This window comes from Rhineura floridana, chromosome 3 (assembly GCF_030035675.1).
Source record: "Rhineura floridana isolate rRhiFlo1 chromosome 3, rRhiFlo1.hap2, whole genome shotgun sequence".
Lineage (NCBI taxonomy): Eukaryota > Metazoa > Chordata > Lepidosauria > Squamata > Rhineuridae > Rhineura > Rhineura floridana.
In genome coordinates this window covers 199,037,253-199,057,522 of record NC_084482.1, presented here as the reverse complement: position 1 = coordinate 199,057,522, position 20,270 = coordinate 199,037,253, and the positions used below count along the sequence as shown (strand labels likewise).

Genomic DNA, 20,270 nt, shown 5'->3' with positions numbered 1-20,270 from the left:
CAATCGCCTTGCCTAAGAATGGCAAATTTGAGACTGGGCAAAAGTTGTTCAGATCTTGGGGATCCAAGGAGGGCTTCTTTAAGATTGGTTTTATTACTGCCTCCTTGAGCGGTGATGGCATTACTCCCTCTTCGAGGAATGCATTTACCACCATCTTGATCCCCTCACCCAGTCTATCTTTGCAGCTCATAATGAGCCACGATGGGCAAGGATCGAGTAAGCAAGTGGTTGGCTTTAAGGTTGAAAGCACCTTGTCCACTTCATGAGATGGAAGAAGCTGGAACCGATCCCACGCCACCAGAGCACCACTGGTCACCTCTGGCTCGCTCACTGTGTCCACAGCGCACGGAATAACACTCTTAATACGATCGATTTTCTCCGCAAAGTGTTTAGCAAACTCGTCACAAGAGACCTTAGCATGTTCCATTGGTTCCGGAGCAACTGGACCGACCAGGCTCCGGACCACTTGGAACAGTCTCCTGGGACAGCACTCTGCAGATGCAGTAGAGGCAGCATAAAAATCTTTTTTTTGCTGCCCTTATTCCCACATGCTAGGCTACCGCAGCCGCTCTAACATGTGTCCAATCATCGTCAGAGCGAGATTTCCGCCACCGGCGCTCTAGCCGTCTCACCTCCCGCCTCAGAGTTCGCAACCGTGGGGTGAACCACGGTGCCGTCTGAGCTCTATTCAGGGGGAGAGGGGGTTTCGGAGCCACCCAGTCTAATGCCCTGGCGATTGCGGCATTCCACGCCTCCACCAGGGTCTCAGCCGAGTGGCTGTGTGCATGCTCCAAAGAGTCCCCAAGTGCATTCAGGAATCCATCAGGATCCATCAGACGCCTGGGGTGGACCATTTTAATAGGTCCTCCACCCCCACGGAGGGTTTGTGGCACCGAAAAGTCCATCCTCACCAAGTAGTGGTCTGACCATGACAAGGGGGTGATGGATGTACCCCCAATTCTCAGATCACTCCCCTCCTCTCCCGAGACAAATACAAGGTCGAGTGCATGACCGGCTACATGGGTGGGCCCCATTGTAATAAGGTGCAGCTCCCAGGAAGCCATGGTTTCCATGAAGTCCCGAGGCGCCCCGGTAAGGATGGCCTCTGAATGTACATTGAAGTCCCCCAATACCAACAGGTTTGGGGACTGTACACGTACATCCGAGACCACCTCCAGCACCTCAGCCAGGGAGTCCGTTGTGCAGCGGGGTGGGCGGTACACGAGCAGAATCCCTAGACTGCCCTTTGGGCCCAACCTCCAGTACATGCAGTCTGCCACCTTGGTCTCACAGAGAGGAGGTCTGGTGAGAACCAGGGACCTTCGGTAAATAACCGCCACTCCCCCTCCCCGACTACCGACCCTCGGCTGCTGTGCATACGAGAACCCAGCCGGACACATGGCCGCAAGAATAGGAGCAGCAGCCTCATCCAGCCAGGTTTCCATAATGCATGCAAGGTCCGCGCCCTCATCCAATATCATATCATGGATGAGGGATGTTTTTTGGGCAACAGACCTTGCATTGCACAGCAGCAGTCGAAGGCCAGTGTGTGGAGTCAAGCATCCCACAGCTGTCTGTTGGCTCTGGACAGGCCCGGAACAGGGGACAGATATTATGCATCTCTCCCTAGTTCCTCTTACCTGACGTGGCCTGCCCCTAGCTTTCCCCCAGCATCTGCCGCCCAGCCTCGGTATACATTGGCCTCCCACCCTTCCCCCATCACTCCCCTGTGATTGACACATGCCCCAATGTAAGCTTCCACCACTCAGGCAGGCACCCAACCTACCTTGCTAATCAGAATATCATGGGGCACCTTGTCAAAAGCATTGTTGAAGTCGAGATATATTATGTCCACAGCATTCCCACAGTCTACAAGGGAGGTTATCCAATCAAAAAATGAGATGAGATTAGTTTGGCAGGATTTGTTCTTCATAAATCCATGTTGGCTCCTAGTAATCACTACATTGCTTTGAAGGTGCTTACAGATTGACTGCTTTATAATCTGATCTAGAATGTATGAAGGTTATATTAAAAACAATGATTACATAGAATTACTCAGTAGTGCTTTAAACTGATTTAAATCATTGAAATTGAGTCCTTAAGAGAAGTGATTTAAATCAGATCAATCCTGCTCAGACGTGGCTTACTGGATGCAAGAAAGGGACACCCCCTGCCTGCTTTTGGCTCCGGCTCCCCCCACCACTGGCATGTGGCCCCATGGGACCCTTCAACTGAAAAAGGTTCCCCTTCACTTGTACATAGGATTCTTCAAGTAGTCTCCATTTTCTCCGCCCCTCATTTCCACTCTCACAAGGCCAAAATCTGCCCATTCCATCTTTCTGTTCCTCCATCACTGTCCAGTCACTTTGTTTCTCCCACAAAATACAAATAAGCATAGCCAGCATTTGTTTACTCAAAGGATATTTATTTATTTATTACATTTATACCCCGCCTTTCTTTTCATGACAGAAACCCAAGGTGGCTTATCTATGGTTCCCAGGCGGTCTCCCATCCAGGCACTGACCAGACCTGACCCTGCTTAGCTTTAGCAGGGAGCTGGCCTTATGTGCCTTCAGACCATGTAGTGAAAATAATAGTATCCTTCTAGACAACAGTTCTCAAATCATGGGGGAAATTTGGATACACTGAGTAGACCAGGAGTATTTCTTTATACATTTATAAAATAAGATTTACAGATGGAACAAAATATATGCAATCTTTATTGGTAGTTCTCACTTCCACTTGTAAAGTGTATTTTCCTGGGTTTGCATCCAACTAAATTTTACTGAAAGGAGACTCATTGAAATCAATAGACCTTAGTTAGCTTTGTCCATTAATTTCAATGGATCTGCTCAGGATATGACTAAGACTGAAAACAGCCCCAGGAAATTGTAGAGATTTGCAGAAATAAGAGTTGCAAATCCAAGTTCTATATGCTTAAATAAAAAAGTAACAGTCACTAAATAGTCCAGGCTCACCCAAATACATAAATGTCTTGCCCCTAGACTATGGATCCTTCCCATTTTTATATGCAGGCAATACATACTCGGTATTGTTCTGCAATACTTTAGAGGCATTTATACAGACACTAAATGTTCTTGTGGGAATGGGAACAAATCCTGGACATAAAAGGTCTCTCTCCTGCACAGAAGCAACTTAGACTGAAAGATGCTAAGCTGGAGATGATTCTTCTCCTCATTTCCCAATACCGATGGTGAAGAGGGCAACATAAAAATTGAGCTTCTGCCTAGTGATGGCAAAAAGGAAATTGAGGATCTACATTGCAGAATCTACATCAATACGGTAGTTTTACTGCCATGGTGCTTCCACTCAAAGCATCCTAGGGATTGTAATGCAGTTAAGCCAGTTTTAAGGCTGCAATCCTATATAGCCTTACCTAAGTTCCAAGCCGTCAATGGGATTTACTTCTATGTAGACAAGCACAGGATTGCACTGTAAATAGCTGGCACAGGTTCACCCTCACAGTGGAAGGCAGTTTGTTTCTTCACTCTTTTGCTGTCACTCTGTATGAAGTACTCTCTCTTTCTGTACAAGGAGCAACTTCCCCCCACTCCCCAGTTGTGATGAGATGGCAAGCAGAAACAAAGGAATAAAAAAACACTAGTAAGGAAGACTGAATAAAAAGGATTCTTCCCTTTCAAGCAAGGGTGTGGAATCTCAGGCCTGGGGACCAACTGTGGCCCTCTGGGCTTCCTCTGTCTGGCAGCCGGGACTCTCTCCAGACGACACCCAACTCCCTCTGCTCTGCACCCCCCATTAAATGTTTTTGCCTGGCTGGACTGCCCTATTTGTGGGGAGGGTGTATAGAAACCCTTCACTTTTATAACTTAGTGAACAAGAGCCACATCTTTTGCCTCTGGCCCCAGGAGTCACTGTCATGTGGCCCCCAGAAGGTTCCGCACAAGAGAATGAGGCTCTTGGGCTGGAAAAAGTGCTTCTCAACTGCTGTAGTGAAATCGCTTGAGAAGGGGCAAGTCTCACCTGCCAGGTGTGTGGCTGAAGACTCTGCCAGGACTTTTCCTGCAAGGCACAAAAATAGCTGCATGCTTCTGTCAATTCAAGTCTTCAACTATCCCATTACTGGGGGGGGAGCCTGTCTTGAGTTGGATACCTTTCAGTATACTAAAGGGTGCAATCCCACACACACTTATCTGGGAGGAAGTCCCACTGAACACAGAAGCAGTTATTCCTGAGTAAACATGCATAAGGTTGCTCAGTAAGAATAAAATGCAGATCTCTACATTTAGGATAACTAGTGTTTCTCAGTTTTAACTCAGAGGGAAGCTGATGGAGGCAAAGTGAGATATAACGCAAAGGCAAGGGACGTTAACACTAAGGAATTAAAGCAGATGTTGGATAAACAGATTATTAGCATGCTGACTTTTCAATGCAAAACTGAAAGCAGAGTAAAAGTTAAATATTTTTATATTTGCAAGGGAAGTTAAATATTTTTATATTTGCAAGAAAGCAAAACAAACAAACATAGGGAAATATATACAGTACATCAGACTGGTTGGGAAGGGGCGCGGCTCGGTGGCAGAGCATGCACCTTGCATACCAAAAGTCCCAAATCAGTCCCCGGCATCTCCGGGTAGGGCTGGGAGAAACTCCTGCCTGAAACCCTGGAGAGCCACTGCCAGTCAGGGTAGACAGTACTGAGGTGGATGGACCAATGGTTTGACTCAGTGTAAGGCAGCTTCCTAAATCAAGTCTTAAAGAGGGATTCTCCTGTGTCCAATAAGGAAAGTCTTTATGTAAGCAGGTAAGGAAGTCTGAGTTCTTTATTTTTCAGTCTGTTTGATCAGCTACAAATTACTTACATGTGTGGGCAGACTAGTAAAAATGGTGTGAACTTCCTGCCGTGGTTGATTTAAACAGGTAAAAAGAACATTAACAAAGCTTATCCTCATCAACTGAGAGATTTAAACCGTTTGCAAATGAGATGCCTGCAGCAGCCCCAAACAATTCATCTAACTGATTCGAGTTGTCAAGAGGAATACTACTTTGTAAAGGCAGATTGCTGCCCCTGTGGGCTTCCCCCGCTCCCATACATTCCCATGGCTGGGATAATCTCCACATCCCATCACCTGCCGCAAACTAGAATCCTGGCTGCTGCTGCTGCTTCTCTTATCAACAGTAGTATTTTGACTATTTTACCCTATATAAAACTATATTCATTAAATCAGTCTCGTAAATACGTTAGCAAGATAACACTCTTTACCCTGGCCTTTGACACCTGAGATGTGCGTTTTTAGAACCCACCCGATTCCTGTGACTTTTAATTGCTTTTAATACTGGATTTTACATTGCTGCAACCCATCCTGAGACCTGCTGGTGAAGGGCGGGTAATCACCACCACAACTTGCCATTTTCCCCCTTGTAGGCTGCATTTCCATGATGGGCAATCTCCTCCACTGCCAGCATGGAAATATAGGATACTAACTTCTTCACAGGCTATTCGTTGTTTTTTTTAAATCTAACAAGCATGGAGAGTGTGATCCAGCTCTCCTACCACCACCACCACCCACCAGCCTGCTGCAGTTTCTTGACAGGCAATGGAGGAAGAGACTTTCCTTCCTCTACAGCTAGTGCAGAAACCATGGGCCGAGGAGGGATGGAGTGATCTGCTCCCTTCCACCAGCCCTCTCACTCAGCTGCACAGATTTCCTGTTTACCTGTGGTAGCCCGGTAAGTTGTTAAAGACAAGGCTGAATCCTTAACTTCTAGTTAAGAATTCACATAACGTGACACCCCTGTGGTTGGTATTTCCCCAGTGCCCCCCTCCCCCAGTTTCACTTTGCTCTTTCAATAAGATTTCTAAGTGGAGATTTTTTTTTAAATCTCAGTATCTGTACCGGATTTAAAATTGTTTTTAATATATGTAATTGTTTTAACTGTTTTTACATAGGTAGTGGTTTTTAATTGATAGAAATTTAATAACGAGTAACAGTATGTTTTATTGTATGGTAAAATTGCTTTGAGATGCTTCACAGGAAGCGATTCATAAATAAAATTTATTATTATTAATAATAATAATTCTGGGAGGCAGGGAAATGCTGAGTGCAATAACATCAGGTCACTTGTCTCTTTCCACTTGACTTTATAGGACAAACAGAAGAAATAAACGCAAGTCAGCTATAACCAAAAATCTCTCTGTTAATATCTAGTTCAGACCTTGGAAAGTGCGTCATTCACTGTAACCAGCTCTGGTCTCAATTGCTACAATGCTATCACCCGAGATAACTCCCCACTGTAGACTTTCATTTTTCTAAAGTCCACTGTGGGTATGTGTTTAAAAGCTTAGTACTGCACAAAGACCTTTGGTGATTTTTAGAGGGGAAAATGTCTCCCCAGAGATTCAGAGCAATTCTTGTTTGATTGTCCTAGGATAAGGCATTTTGCCTGGGGCTAGCCCCTGGGGCTGCTGGGGCCCAGAGAGCTTCTCTTTCATGTGGAACTTCTGGTGTTTCACAATGTGTGACCGATGAGAAAAGCACTTCCCACACTCCAAACACTTGTAGGGCCTTTCTCCCGTGTGGACCCTCTTGTGAGCCAAAACATTTGATCTGTCTGAAAAGCATTTCCCACACTCCGAACAGGCAAAAGGTTTCTCTCCCGTGTGGACCCTTTTGTGCCTCACAAGGGACGAGCTGTCGGCAAAAGACTTCCCGCACTCCAAGCACGTGTAGGGCCTCTCCCCTGTGTGGATGCGCTGGTGTTTGACAAGGCCCGACTGCTGAGCAAAAAACTTCCCACACTCCAAGCACGTGTAGGGCCTCTCAGAGGTGTGGATCCGGCAGTGTTTCACGAGGGCTGAAGGCCGAGGAAAGCATTTGCCACACTCTAGGCATTCATAGGGTTGCTCTCCTGTGTGGACCATCCAGTGGCTCACAAGGGCAGAGTGCTGGTCGAAACATTCCCCACACTCCAAGCATTTGTAGGGGTTTGCTCCTTTGTGGACTCTCTGGTGGGCCACGACGTGGGACCTGTCAGCAAAACATTTCCCGCACTCCAGGCACTTGTAAGGTTTCTTTCCTGAGTGGACCCTCTGGTGCCTCACAAAGGCCGGGTGGTCGGCAAAATGTTCCCCACACTGCAAGCATTTATGGGGTTTCTCTTGCATGTGCGTTTTCTGGTGAGTCAAAAGGTGTGACTCCTGAGCGAAGCACTTCCCACACTCCAAACACATGTGGGGTTTGTTGGCGGCGTGGACTCGGCAATGCTTCATGAGGGCCGAGGGCTGAGGAAAGCACCTCCCGCATTCCAGGCATTCGTATGGCTCCTCTCCTGTGTGGACTCTCCAGTGGCTCACAAAGGTGGAGTGCTGTTCAAAACGTTCTCCACACTCCAGGCATGTGTAGGTTCTCTTCCCCGTCTGGGTTCCCTGGTGTGACAAAAGTTCTGACTGCTGAGCAAAACATGTCCCACACGCCAAACATTTGAAGGATTTCTTGCCCACAAGGATTCTCTGGACCACAACATAACGATGGTTCCCACACTGGGGGCACTCAGCCTTTCCCAGAGGGTCAACTGGTAGGAGAAAGGAGAAATTTTATCAACATTTTAGAAATATATTTAAATGAGTATTTTGTGTAAACTGCTTAGAGAGGTTATGGATGATTAAGTAGATCTATAAATCCTGTACAGAATTCCCTGCTCATTTCTGGGGAAAGAAAGAAGTTCAGAAAGGACATTATCTTAACATGCAGGGGTAGAAAACAAGCAGCCCTCAAGAAATAGAAACATGAGGGGAAAACTGCAGCCAACCACGCTGATTAATTAGAAAGAATCTAAAACCAAAAGTAGAGTAATCAAATTTATTAGAGACAACTAAAAATGGTACAACGGCCATACTTCCCTGAACACACCCAATCTTATCTGATCTCAGAAACTAAGCAGGGTCAGGCCTTGTCAGTACTTGGATGGGAGACTGTGTGGGAATACCGGGTGATGTAGGCTTAGAAGAAGGCAATGGTAAACCACCTCTGAATACCTCTTACCATGAGAACCCTATGAACACATCCAAAAGATTCATAGGGTCGCCGTAAGTTGTAATAGACTTGAAGGCATGTAACAACAACAACAAAATGGTACAAAGTAGTAAACGAGCTTTTTGAGTTCATCAAAACTCTTAATCCAGCTGGATATTAAGCAAGAAGGGTGTGTGGGAGAGAAAGATGTTCCTGAACATGAATTCTGCCATCAAGACTATGTGGCGGGAGTTGCTCTGTCCTCCTGGCCTAGACACTGTCGCCTACTCTGCTCCTGGATCAGATCGCCCGGGGGGGGGGAGGAGGAGGAACAACTGTTCTTTCTCGTGGGTAAGACACCCAGACTCCCACTGACATTGGTCAGCAGCTGCTGCTCTTAACTCTGATAAGGACTGTAACGTAAGAACTTGGCCTTGAGCTTGTTTTTCCCCTCCTCCCTCCCATTCCTTTTTCCTTGTGGGTCATGTCTTTATATAAGCCAGAAGGGAAGGACAATCTTTACTGATTTTTGTAAGCCACTCTGAGAGCCTTTTTTTGGCTAAAGGGTGGGGCATAAATGCCATAAATAAATGAAAAAAGGTATAGTCTACAGATGGTGTGGAGGAGGCGTTGTACAGACGTGTGGCTTGCAACTATGACAGTCCAATGGCTACTCTCCCTTTGAAGATGCAACTGACGTCATTGTTTGGGGCCTTCTTCTGTATCACCTTCTCCCCTTCTTTCTCTCAGTCATATTCAGGGCTGGCCTAAGATATCTTGCTGTCCAAAGTGGTGGAAGATCAAGCTGCATCCACCCACTGCAGTAACAACAAAGTAACTAGCTGGCAATCTGATTCCCCTTTAATGGTAGCCAAACTTTGCCAACACAGGCAGACACTGACAATTTTATTTTATTTTGGAAAATAGGAACATAGGAAGGTGCCTTATACTGGGTTGTATCCAGTGCTACTCACAAGCAGACCCATTAAAGTTAATGGATTGGAGTTGGTTCTGTCCATTAATTTCAATGGGTCTACTCCAAGTAGGACTAGCACCGGATACAACCCACTGAGTCAGATCATTGGTCCATCTAGTTCTGTACTGTCTGCATTGGCCGGCAGTGGCTCTCCAGAGTTTCAGGCAGGTGTGTCTCCCAGTCCCAGCCCCACCTGGAGATGCCAGGGACTGAACCTGTGACCTTCTGCATGCGTGGGAGAGGCTCTACCACTGAGCTATGGCCCTTCCCCAAATACTTTGTGCTCCCGCTTGCCTGAACGTTTCCCCTGAGCGCTTGCTGCCTCCCCAACTTATCTGCCTGCTTGCCAGGCCTGATTTATAAACTGCTAAACATTACAAATTAACATTCTGGTGTACAACAACAATACAACAGGAAATAAAGGCTGTTCTTCATAACTGTTCTCCAAAGAGAAATCTGATGCTAAACGGTATAGCTGGCCCTGGTCAAATATTTCCCAAAGCATCCCAGTCCCAATACAGTTGGATCAGCATGTGCTGTTTCTAAATTATCACAGGCATTTGTGCATGGACCAAATGTCAGGCGAATTGGGCTTCTGCCACAGAGATGAGGGGATAAAGCGACTCCCCCACCTGCGTCGTGGACCTGCCGCTCAAATGACATCCGTCAAACGGGAACAGGAAGTGAGGGCTGTGCATTCCACTGTTGTTTCTTAACTGTTATTGGGAGTTGCTTTGTATTTTATTTATTTATTTATTAGATTTATATCAAGCCCTTCCTCCCAGTGGGAGCCCAGGGATTTATGATGAATTGCATGTGTTTTTGCATAAATCTGTTTTGGGTAAATGTGATTTTATTACAAGGTATTATGCTTATGCTCTTAAATAGGTTATCAGCTGCTTGGAGAACTTCTTGTGTGACAAGCAGCAAGCAATTTCAATTAATAATATTTGCACTGAATTTACACTGTTCTGTTTTGGTTCGGATGGAAAGTTTTCTTTGTTTTTATAACTGTATGACTATATTACTGTCCTGTGACCTTACAGTGAGGGGCAGGTAAGAAATTTTATAAATAAGTAAATACACAAGAGGCATGGAGTGCTCCAGACAACCACCACAAGAATGGTGGTGAAGTTTGTTGTTGTTTTTTAATGGGGAAGGGATCAGCTGGCTGAGGTTTTATCACCCATTCCTCACCTGAGCAGGCATCAGGGATCTCTGCTTCACCTAAGTTTTGACATTCTGCCACCCACGGTTCTTCTCCTCGTTCCATCTGGGAGATGAGTTCAGGCTTTGGGCATGGAAATCCTGTAGGCAAGTCAACATGAGAGTCCTAAATATAATTTCAAAGAATTTTCTAAACCAATAACTTGTGTTCTGGGGAAGGCTAGGGGTCCTTAGGAGATTTTCATGGGTAAATGAGAAGATGTAAGCAAGTGTGAAGTTGCTAAAAATCCTAACTTCATATACACACTGATGGGATCTGAGCTTGTTGTGAATGACCAGGAAAGAGTTTTTGGGGTTGTGCTAGATAGCTTAATGAAAATATCAACCCAGTCTGCATCAGCTTTGAGAAAGGCAGATTCCATGGTAGGGATTATTAAGAAAGGAATCAAAAATAAATCTGCCAATACAGTAATGCATTTATACCTATGGTATGACCACACGTGGAATATTGTGAACAGTTCTGGTCGCCACACCTCAGAAAGGATATTGTAGACCTGGAAAGGGTTCTGTAAAGGTTCTGAATAGATCAACCAAAACAATCAAGGGGCTGAAGTAATATCCAAATGAGGAAAGATTAGAATGTTTGGAGCTTTTCGGTTAAAAAAAAAGGCAAGTAAGTGGGGGTAATGTGACAGAGGCGTAAAAATTATAGAGGTGCAAAAATTAAGAACATAAGAAAAGCCTGCTGGATCAGGCCGGTGGCCCATCTAGTCCAGCATCCTGTTCTCACAGTGGCCAACCAGGTGCCCGGTGGAAGCCCGCAAGCAGGACCCGAGTGCAAGAACACTCTCCCTTCCTGAGGCTTCCGGCAACTGGTTTTCAGAAGCATGCTGCCTCTGACTAGGGTGGCAGAGCACAGCCATCATGGCTAGTAGCCACTGATAGCCCTGTCCTCCATGAATTTGTCTAATCTTCTTTTAAAGCCATCCAAGCTGGTGGCCATTGCTGCATCTTGTGGGAGCAAATTCCAGAGTTTAACTATGCACTGAGTAAAGAAGTACTTCCTTTTGTCTGTCCTGAATCTTCCAATAAAATTATGCACTGTGTGGAAAAAGAAGAGAGAAAATTAAGTTTTTCTCTCTCGTAAGAGAAGGATTCCTTCCTGTAAGCTTCCACCTTATATAGTATAGCCCAGATACAAGCTGACAGCCTCAGTAAAGACCAGGCATGTATATCTCAGCCTAGCTTTTATGTCTTGCAAAATGAGGATGCAAGTTCCTTACCCAACGACGTGACATGCCCATAGTTCTCCATCATGACATCCCTGTACAAGGCCCTTTGATCTGGATCCAGCAGAGCCCCCTGGCCCTCCGTGAAATACACGGCCACATCTTCAAAGGTCACCGGACTCTGCAAGAAGAATGGTTTCTATCTAGTTTCCACTGTTTCATAAGCCATGTTTCAGTAATAAACAGATTTTAAACATAACCAGTTAATGAATCAGTTAAAAAGCTGTATAGCAGTTGATTAAAAAATATAATTCAACTGCAATATATACAGGTAACATTCCTACTTACAAACACTTTATTTCTTTATTTCATTTCAATCAATAGTAATAATAATAATAATAAATTACTACTACTACTACTACTTTTACTACTACTACATTATTAATATCCTGTCCTTCCTCCCAGCAGGAGCTCTTAGACAGGCAAAGTTCAAGGCTGAATCTGCCCCATCCCCAACAAGCTTTTGATATAATGTTATCTGTAAAATTTATATGGGTGCTCTTGCTCCTTTCTTGTAGTATTTTGTGTTCTCTCAGAATCTGTGAGCCATGGGAGTTACTGTCCCTTTAAGATTCCTATTCCTTTAAGGCTGCGTATCATCACTGCTAAGTATGTAGAGCAAAGGTGAGGGGTAATCGCTGATTTGTTCTAAAGGAATTAGTTGTTTATTTGTCAAACATAAAGATGGCTCCTCTGTCTCTTTCCCAAGGACTTCAAAGACCTTAAAGATAAGCAAGTGTCAGCCTGACAGGAGGACGGACGGAATGTGATATCCTCTGGTATCCTTGAAAGAAGTACATTATGTGTTTCTTTGCCGTTGTACTACCTATATGCGCGTCTTTGTTGTTTATTATTTACTGTACCCAAAATCCTATAAATTACCAGTGAATTCTTAATGTTGTCCATCTGACCACAGCTGTCTCTCTCGGTTGCAGTTTTGGTTTTCATGGGGGGGGGGAGACAGTCAGAAACATGAAAAACATCAGCTGCAAGCTGAAGAGATACAGTCTATGAAAAGTGTTACCATTTGAACCTATGGACTGTGCAAACTGTTGCTGAGGCTGCATATACGCTATACATTTAAAGCATATGACTTCCCCCAAAGAATCCTGGGGAACTGTTAAGGGTGCTGGGAATTGTTGCTTTGTGAGGGGTAAACTACAGTTCCCACAATTCTTTGGGGAAGTCATGTGCTTTAAATAGATGGTGCGCACACTGCCTTGGTAATCATAGACTGGATGTAATACTAAGCTGCATTTCCTGGGTCAGAGACCAAAGCAGCATGATGGAGCAGACTTGTTCCTGGATGGGACACCATATGGAAAACCCCCCCCACACACACACACACAAACACACAACACTGAGTTCCACCAAGGGAGAAAGGAGAGCTAGAAATGTTACAAGGAGAACGGCAACAAAATGTTGCACTGCAGAGTGCTGTTCTATTCAGGGATCTAGTGACTCCATTCCCATGTTTTCCATTCTTGCCCTTCTTCCCCCAGTCAATCAGCATTCTGCGTCCACTCAGCATGCTCAGTTTTTACTGACCTGTATTGAGGGGAACAGAGGTTGGCCTCCTAATGATTTTTTTATATACATCTACCATGGGCATGCCGGTGACAGTTTGGCTATATAAGAATCAGCACAAGGAAAATTGAGGTCACTATTAGTATATATGATGCTGATGATAAAAAAAGCAGGTTTACCACAGGCAAAGAAGATAGCTTCCATCACAGACAGGGAACAAAAAGGTGATCTTTCTAGTAAGAGCCTTTTCTGCCATTAGGAGGGTGTATTCCCCCCCATTTTAAAGGCGTTGTTCTGAATGGGCCAGTGTTGGACTATGACCTGGGAGACCAGGGTTCAAATCCCCACATAGCTATGAAGCTCACTGGGTGACCTTGGGCCAGTCACTGCCTCTCAGCCTCATGACAACCCTATTCATAGGGTCGCCATAAGTCGGAATCGACTTGAGGGCAGTACATTTACATTTTTTTCTGAATGGGATTCCCCTATCTCTTATGGTTCTGTAGATCAAATGAACAGAGCCTGCATTTTTGAGCCCCAGCAGAAAATGAAGTCAAGTGCTTGGCATCGCCATCTGATGCTCTGGAGCAATCTCTCCTAACCAGATGCCCTCCAGATGGTTTGGACTCAAACTCCCATCAGCCCTAGCCAGCAGAACCAATGTTCAAGGGGATTATGGGAGTTCCAGCAAGGGGATGAATGGGGGATACCAGGTTGGGGAAGGCCGCCTGGAGTATGTACCACTGATCTCAGTGGGACTTCCTCCCAAGCAAGCGTGCATAGGATTGCAGCAATAGGCACAGTGCCTTTTCCTTCTCCAGCAGCAGCTTCCAAAGAACTTTCCTCCTACCTGAGCTGGCTCCAATGCAGCCCTTTCCATTTCTCCAGGAAGAGAAGATAATCCAGATTCAAGCGCAGACATCATTTTGCACTCTGGGGGGACAAGAATGACTTATCAGAATTGAGAAGAGGAAAACACCCTTTCCCAAAAATCACTTATGAAGTTTGCAAGTATTACCTGGTCAACCAATATCTGATAGTTAGTATTTTTAACCCTAGAAAAATTGTCTGTTCTACTTCAGTTCAATAAGCATGCATTCTTCAAAGCCTGGGAAGAAATCCTGTTTATTTGAATTAAGTTTTAATGGGCACTGTGTAATGTATTCTGACTTCTGCCTTGTAACGTGCATTGTAATGTAATGGATATGGGAAGTTTTTTGTCTGGTCCAGGGAAAGTCAGTTTAACAGTCACTCGGGGTTTTAACAGACAGCTGTGTGTCAGAATTCTCAGTATGCAAAAGGATACACACGTTTTGATTGGTGGGTGCAGGCTTAGAATTTTCAGCTACACAATGTGATTGGCTGGGGCTGGACGAGAAAGGCCAGAAGCAGCTTATATATGTCTGGGGACTGGTCAGCAGAAGAGAGTTGGAGTTGTTGGTGCTTGATTGTCCATGGAGTCAGCCAGAAGACAGCAGAGGAAGAGGATCGGGAAAGAAGGAAGACCTGAGAGGCAGGTGGAGTGGCTTGGTGGCCAAAGACTCGCTGGGGACAGCTGAATCGCTTGGCTGATGCTGAAGAGGCAAAGGAGGAACCTGTCCGCAGCACTGCAGGGAGAAGCGAGAGGCAGCTTGGCATGCAGGTCTCTGGTGACTAGGAGACCACAAGGAAGCTTTACAGGGCAGAACAGTGAGACAAGCCTGTGCTTCAATAGGTCAGTAAGAGGTTGGGAAAAGAGGGTTCCCACAGAGTCCATTATAGTACTGGTGAGGCTTAACTGGGTTGGAGAAAACAAAAGGGAAGTTTGCCTAAAGCAGAGGTTCCCAAACGGTGGTCCCTGGGGCACCAGTGGTCCATGAGCTTCATTCAGGTGGTCCGCAGCATGTTCACAATAAATACTCAGATTGATTTTTAATTGTATTTTTAGTGCTTCTTTTATTTCTTATATTGGTATTTTTATATGAGTACAATATAAATAATAAAAGAGCAATACAAATACAACTAAAAATCATACAGCATCTATCACAGCACATGACAATCGCTACAAGGAGGAGAAAAATCATTGAAGCAGTCCACCAAGACCCTCACTTATTTTCAAATGGTCCATGGGGTCCAAGTTTGGGAACCAGCGGGCTAAAGGAAGGTAACTGCTTCCTTAAAGCTATCTTAGTTTAACATTAATAGGTGAATATAAGCTGTTGGTATTTAAAGTGATAGTAACAAGTTAACAAAGGGTATACTCATTGAAAGAAACATGACTTTTAAAGTAAACAAATAAGCTTGTGCACTTAATAATCTTGCAATGATGATGGACTGCCTTCAAGTCGTTTCCAACTTATGGCAACCCTATGAATAGGATTTTCATGGTAAGCGGTATTCGGAGGGGGTTTACCATTGCCTCCCCCTGAGGCTGAGAGGCAGTGACTGGCCCAAGGTCACCCTATGAGCTTCATGGCTTTGTGGGGATTCCAACCCTGGTCTCCCAGGTCATAGTCCAACACCTTAAGCACTACGCCACACTGGCTCTCAATCTTGCAATAAACAATTCTAAATGCTTTTGTTAAATATAGTGTCTGCATATGACTGGCATGTAACCCACAGTTAACAGGTTACTGGTAAGGGGTTTTGTTTTTTGTTTTATTTAACAAAATTTATTTACCACTTGATTGCAAAAAACCTCTAAGTGGTTTACAAAAGGTTACAGGTTCAGAGGGAATAACTGGGACTTGAACGGTGGCAGCGGCACAGATTTAGCAGAACCATTGGAGTGGAAGTTGGATTTCAATATTATAAAGTAGGTATAAATACCCCACTTCCCACCACAAAAGCAGGTTTTGAGAGGTGGGTGAGACAACCCTCCGTCAATCATGTGATATAATCATAGCTTGTGATTGACAGGTAAGTTGTCCCATCCCTGTCAAAGTTGGCCTGCAGGGGTGAGGCCAGATAAAGATCTGGCCCGTGGAGCCAAAAAGTGTCCCCACCTTTGCTTTAACTGGAGAAGCCAGAGACTGAACTGGGATCTTCTGCATGTAAAACATATGCCTTACCACTAAACTATGGCCGCTTCCAAAACCCAAAGATGGAAGGCAGATTCTGTCATACCATTAGTATGTTTAGCCCACTATGTTCTTTGAGTGGCAGCAGCTTTCCAGGGAGAGAGGTCTTGCCCAGTACTGCTTCTATATGAAATCCTTTTTTTAAAAAAAAACAGTGGTGCCAGGGATTTTCTGCATGCGAAGGAGGTGTTTTGTCACTCAGCTATGTCCTCTCTCATCAAGGACAGTAGTTGGGATTAAGTAGCATCTAAATTGGCTTTCAGGCTGCAATCCTATACATCCTTACCTGGTACTAAGCTCCATTTAATCAGTGGGACTTACTTCCAAACTGCTATTTAACTACTCATAATACTTATATCTTACTTTACAGTCCTGAGAGGATTTCAAAGCAGCTCACCAAAGGTTCTTAAATGAAAATCACACCGGAATCTTTTATCAAGAAGAGAAATATCCCTATGGTGACAGGATGATTCAGGTGGCAGAACATTCAGGATTATTTCTGCTCCCATCCTTGGTCTCCCTCCACTGTGGGGGATCCCAAATAGTGGAATTCCCTCTCTGCATGTCTAGTGTCCTCAATGTAGTTTTCACCATTTGAAGACACACCTTTTCATCTTGGCCTTTGACAACTGAGATGCGTATTTTGAACCTACTTTTTAATTCTCTGTTTTAAACACTAGCTTAGCTGTTGGATTCAATATTGGCTTTCTCTTATTTCAAATTAAAGCACTATTTTGTTGGAACCTGCCCTGGGCTGTTATGGTGGAGGGCAGGCATAATAAATAAAAATAGGCAGCAGAGCCCACTGAGGACCTCTGGGGCAAGCTAGTTGGGCTGAACAGCTGCAGTTGGTTCAGCTCATGATGGAAGTGAGCCCTCCCTTGCTCACAGTAGGATACATAAAGGATTGCACTAGCTCAGTTGTGCTTTGAACCCAGAGCCAAGTGCCTATAGCTTGAGAATTTTGTGTCATCCCTTGCCGTAGGTATTTTATTTATTTATTTATTTATTAAATTTTTATACCGCCCCATAGCCGAAGCTCTCTGGGCGGTTCACATCATCAAAATATCAACATACAATTTAAAGCCACACATTAATCAATTTAAAACATAACTCATTAAATTTCCAAATAAATCTATACTAAACTAAAATACTGAAATACTAAAAATACTAAAATGCTAAATGCTACAACACTAAAATGCTAGAATGCCTGGGAAAAGAGGTAGGTCTTAACCTGGCGCCGAAAAGACAACAATGTTGGTGCCAGGCGTAACTCATCAGGGAGGTTGTTCCATAATTCGGGGGCCACCACTGAGAAGGCCCTTTTTCTTGTTACCATCCTCCGGGCTTCCCTCTGCGTAGGCACCTGGAGAAGGGCCTTCGATGTTGAGCGCAGTGTACAGGTAGGTTCATATCGGGAGAGGCATTCCATCAAGTATCGTGGTCCCAAGCCATGTAAGGCTTTATAGGTTAAAACCATCACCTTGAATCGAGCCCGGAAATATATAGGCAGCCAATGCAAGTGGGCCAGAACCGGTGTTATATGTTCAGACCGCCTGGTCCGTGTTAACAATCTGGCCGCTGCATTTTGCACAAGCTGCAGTTTCCGAACCATCTTCAAAGGCAGCCCCACGTAGAGCTTGATTATCTCGAATAATCCAGAGTCATTAGCTCATTTCACAAAAACTAGATTGTGTATATATAGGATTGCATCCTTTAAATATATATATACAAAATTAGTGATGGGCAAGTGCTGAAAATAAGATGGTAATCCCAACTTTGTGTATTGTGTTGGGTATTGGTCAACAGTCTTTTTTTTACAGAAAGCTAGACTGGACAACTTTGTGTCTTTAGTGTTTAGCTAGGCTATGTACATTTATTTATTAAATATCGATGTATATCGATATATATCCGACTCTTTCTCTCAAAGGAGCAGACAAACTCTTCTGCAATTAAAAACACAATTAAAAATAAAACAAAAACATATTTAAAACATTTAAATACTGTTAAAAACATTTGAAAACAATAAAAAATGTTTTAGACATTTTATTAAGAACAGATGTAACTAAATCATGTGTCTGGATAGGCCTGCCAAAACATGAAAGTTTTCAGAAGGCGTCTAGAAGAGTACAGTGATGGTGCCGGCCTAATGTCAAGAGGCAGGGAGTTCCAAAGTACAGGGACCGCCACAGAAAAGGATTAAGTTCTTACCCATGCAGAATGGACATCATGAAGTACTTATAGAAGTGCAAGTTCTGCAGTTCAAAGTGATTGAGTTGGTATTTATGGGGTGAAGTGGTTTTTTAAGCAAACTGTGTTATAATTATCCCCTCCCTGTAGAATTCTAAAAGAACGTGGACACTTCAGATTATTTATTTATAAAAAATATTTGTATACCACTATTTCGTTAAAAACTTCAAAGCGGTTTACAACACGTTTAAAACAACAACCATAGAATTTAAAAAAAAACATTAAAAATACAATGAAAACAAGCTTCAATTGTTGCAAAAAAAGCATGTTCTTAATTGCCTGCATTAGCCTGCCGAAACAGAAAGGTTTTCAGCAGGCGCTTAAAAGTTAAAACAGAAGGCGCCTGCTGAATCTCTGTTGGCAGAGCATTCCAGAAAACTCGGCCGATGACACTGAAGGCTCAGTTTTGTGTCGATGTTAAATGAGCCTCACCAACTCGGGGGGCAACCAAAGCTCCTTCTGCAGAAGATCTCAGTGATCTAGCTAGAATATAAGGGTTCAGGCAGTCCCTAAGATATCCTGGACTTAAGTGGTTTAGGGCTTTGTAAATTAATACAAGAACCTCGAACCTAGCTTGGTAGCAGATGAGCAGCCAGTGCAGATGTTTTAAAAGTGATTGTCACATGTTGTCCACTGTATGCTCCCATCAGCAATCTGGCCGCCGCATTTTGCACCAGCTGGAACTTCCAATGCAGGGCCAAGGGCAGCCCCACACACAGCGCATTGCAGTAATCCAGATGCTTCAGATATGCTACCATAGTGCAGGGCTCGGGAAGCTTTGGCCTACCAGACGTTGGTGGACTACAGCACCCATCATCCTTGGGCACTGGCCGGCTGGCTGGGGCTGATGGGAGGTGGAGTCCAGCCACGTCTGAAGGACCACAGGTTTCTCCCCCTTCCTGCTACAGCACTTCTTCCTTCCCCACGTACCAACAAAATGGAGTCACCCCTCCAACTTCTTTCCCTCTCCCTTTCCATCCCATTGCCCCGTCCCATTCACTTTCAGAGAAGTCGGTACTTCCCCCCCCTCTTCCTCCGCGTTTCCCCCCTTCTCTCTCTCGCCCCTCCATCACGGCTTTCGCCTCTCCAAGGCACACAGAAGGACAAACAACCCAAACGCGTCCTTCACCCCTTTCAGAGAGTTCTTGCCTGCGCACTTGCAGCCTTCGTGGTCTTTCTGCGCCATTCAATCACGTCTCTCTCCCCCCCCCCCATCCGGCCTCCTAAAAGCAGGGAATCCGGAAGCCCACTAATTGCCGGGAATTGTAGTCCTGTTCTTAAGCTACAACAAAAAGGCTTCTGGGAATTGTAGTCCTATTTTCCTGCTCTTTCCCGCCACCTCCCTGACACACTTTGAAAGCCAATGTGTCTACCGATGCCTAAGTGTTTGCCAGCGCCTGCATAGTCTGGGACAGTGAAAGGTTGGTAATAAAAACAAGCAGAGCCTTGCTGGACCAGGCAAAGAACCCATTTAGTCACAGAAAAAGCATAGAGCGGTTTCCCACTAACTCCGCTGCTGGGAGTTGGAATCCAACCACATTATTAGCTCGACATGGGCAGAGAAACTTTTCCCTGTCAAGGTTGCTTATGCGCACACATTCTTTGCTATAAGATTCTGCATGGCATGGAGAAAGTGGACAGAAGAAAGTTTTTTTCTCTCCCTCTGTCATAACATTAGAACTCAGGGACATGCAGGAAGCTGAATGGTGGGAGATTCAGGCCAGACAAAGGAAGAAGTTCTTCACACGAGTATAGCCATCTCTGCTATCTTTTCGGCACCTTATGAAGACTTTCCTCTTTCAACAAGCCTTTTAGGTTGAGACCTATCCCAGCCTCTGTCTGTTACAATTGCTTAATATGTTTTTTTTAAATGTTTGTAATGCTGTTTTGTTTTAATGTATTTTAACATCTGTTTTTATGATATTTTAAAGTATTTTTAGCGCTTTGTTCGCTGCCCTGGGCTCCTGCTGGGAGGAAGGGCGGGATACATGTTAAATAATAATAAATAAAT

At 44.5% G+C, this 20,270-nt stretch overlaps 1 protein-coding gene across 2 annotated transcripts; it reads right to left on the bottom strand.

Annotated features, from left to right (window-relative positions):
• Positions 1–2,404: 2,404 nt before the first annotated feature.
• Positions 2,405–19,493, bottom strand: LOC133381044 (zinc finger protein OZF-like). 2 transcript variants are annotated; one of them, XM_061619466.1, is made up of 5 exons: positions 19,409–19,493; positions 13,801–13,883; positions 11,418–11,544; positions 10,165–10,275; positions 2,405–7,551 (listed from the first exon to the last, which is right to left on the bottom strand). In XM_061619466.1, exons 1-5 carry the CDS (start codon positions 19,443–19,445, stop codon positions 6,380–6,382), a joined length of 1,530 nt encoding a protein of 509 aa, XP_061475450.1. In that variant the 5' UTR covers positions 19,446–19,493; the 3' UTR covers positions 2,405–6,379. The 2 variants fall into 2 exon arrangements, with proteins under 2 accessions (XP_061475450.1, XP_061475451.1); XM_061619467.1 differs by lacking the exon at positions 19,409–19,493 and adding an exon at positions 12,972–13,051 and having other exon boundaries at positions 13,801–13,887.
• Between the last annotated feature and the right edge of the window lie 777 nt (positions 19,494–20,270).

Excerpts from the sequence above, each read along its gene's own strand:
- LOC133381044 (XM_061619466.1), bottom strand. The coding sequence starts at position 19,445 with ATGGCGCAGAAAGACCACGAAGGCTGCAAGTGCGCAG. Across the intron at positions 13,884-19,408 it reads CGAAGGCTGCAAGTGCGCAG|AGTGCAAAATGATGTCTGCG; the intron begins GCAAGAACTCTC and ends TTGTCCCCCCAG. Across the intron at positions 7,552-10,164 it reads GATCCCTGATGCCTGCTCAG|TTGACCCTCTGGGAAAGGCT; the intron begins GTGAGGAATGGG and ends TTCTCCTACCAG.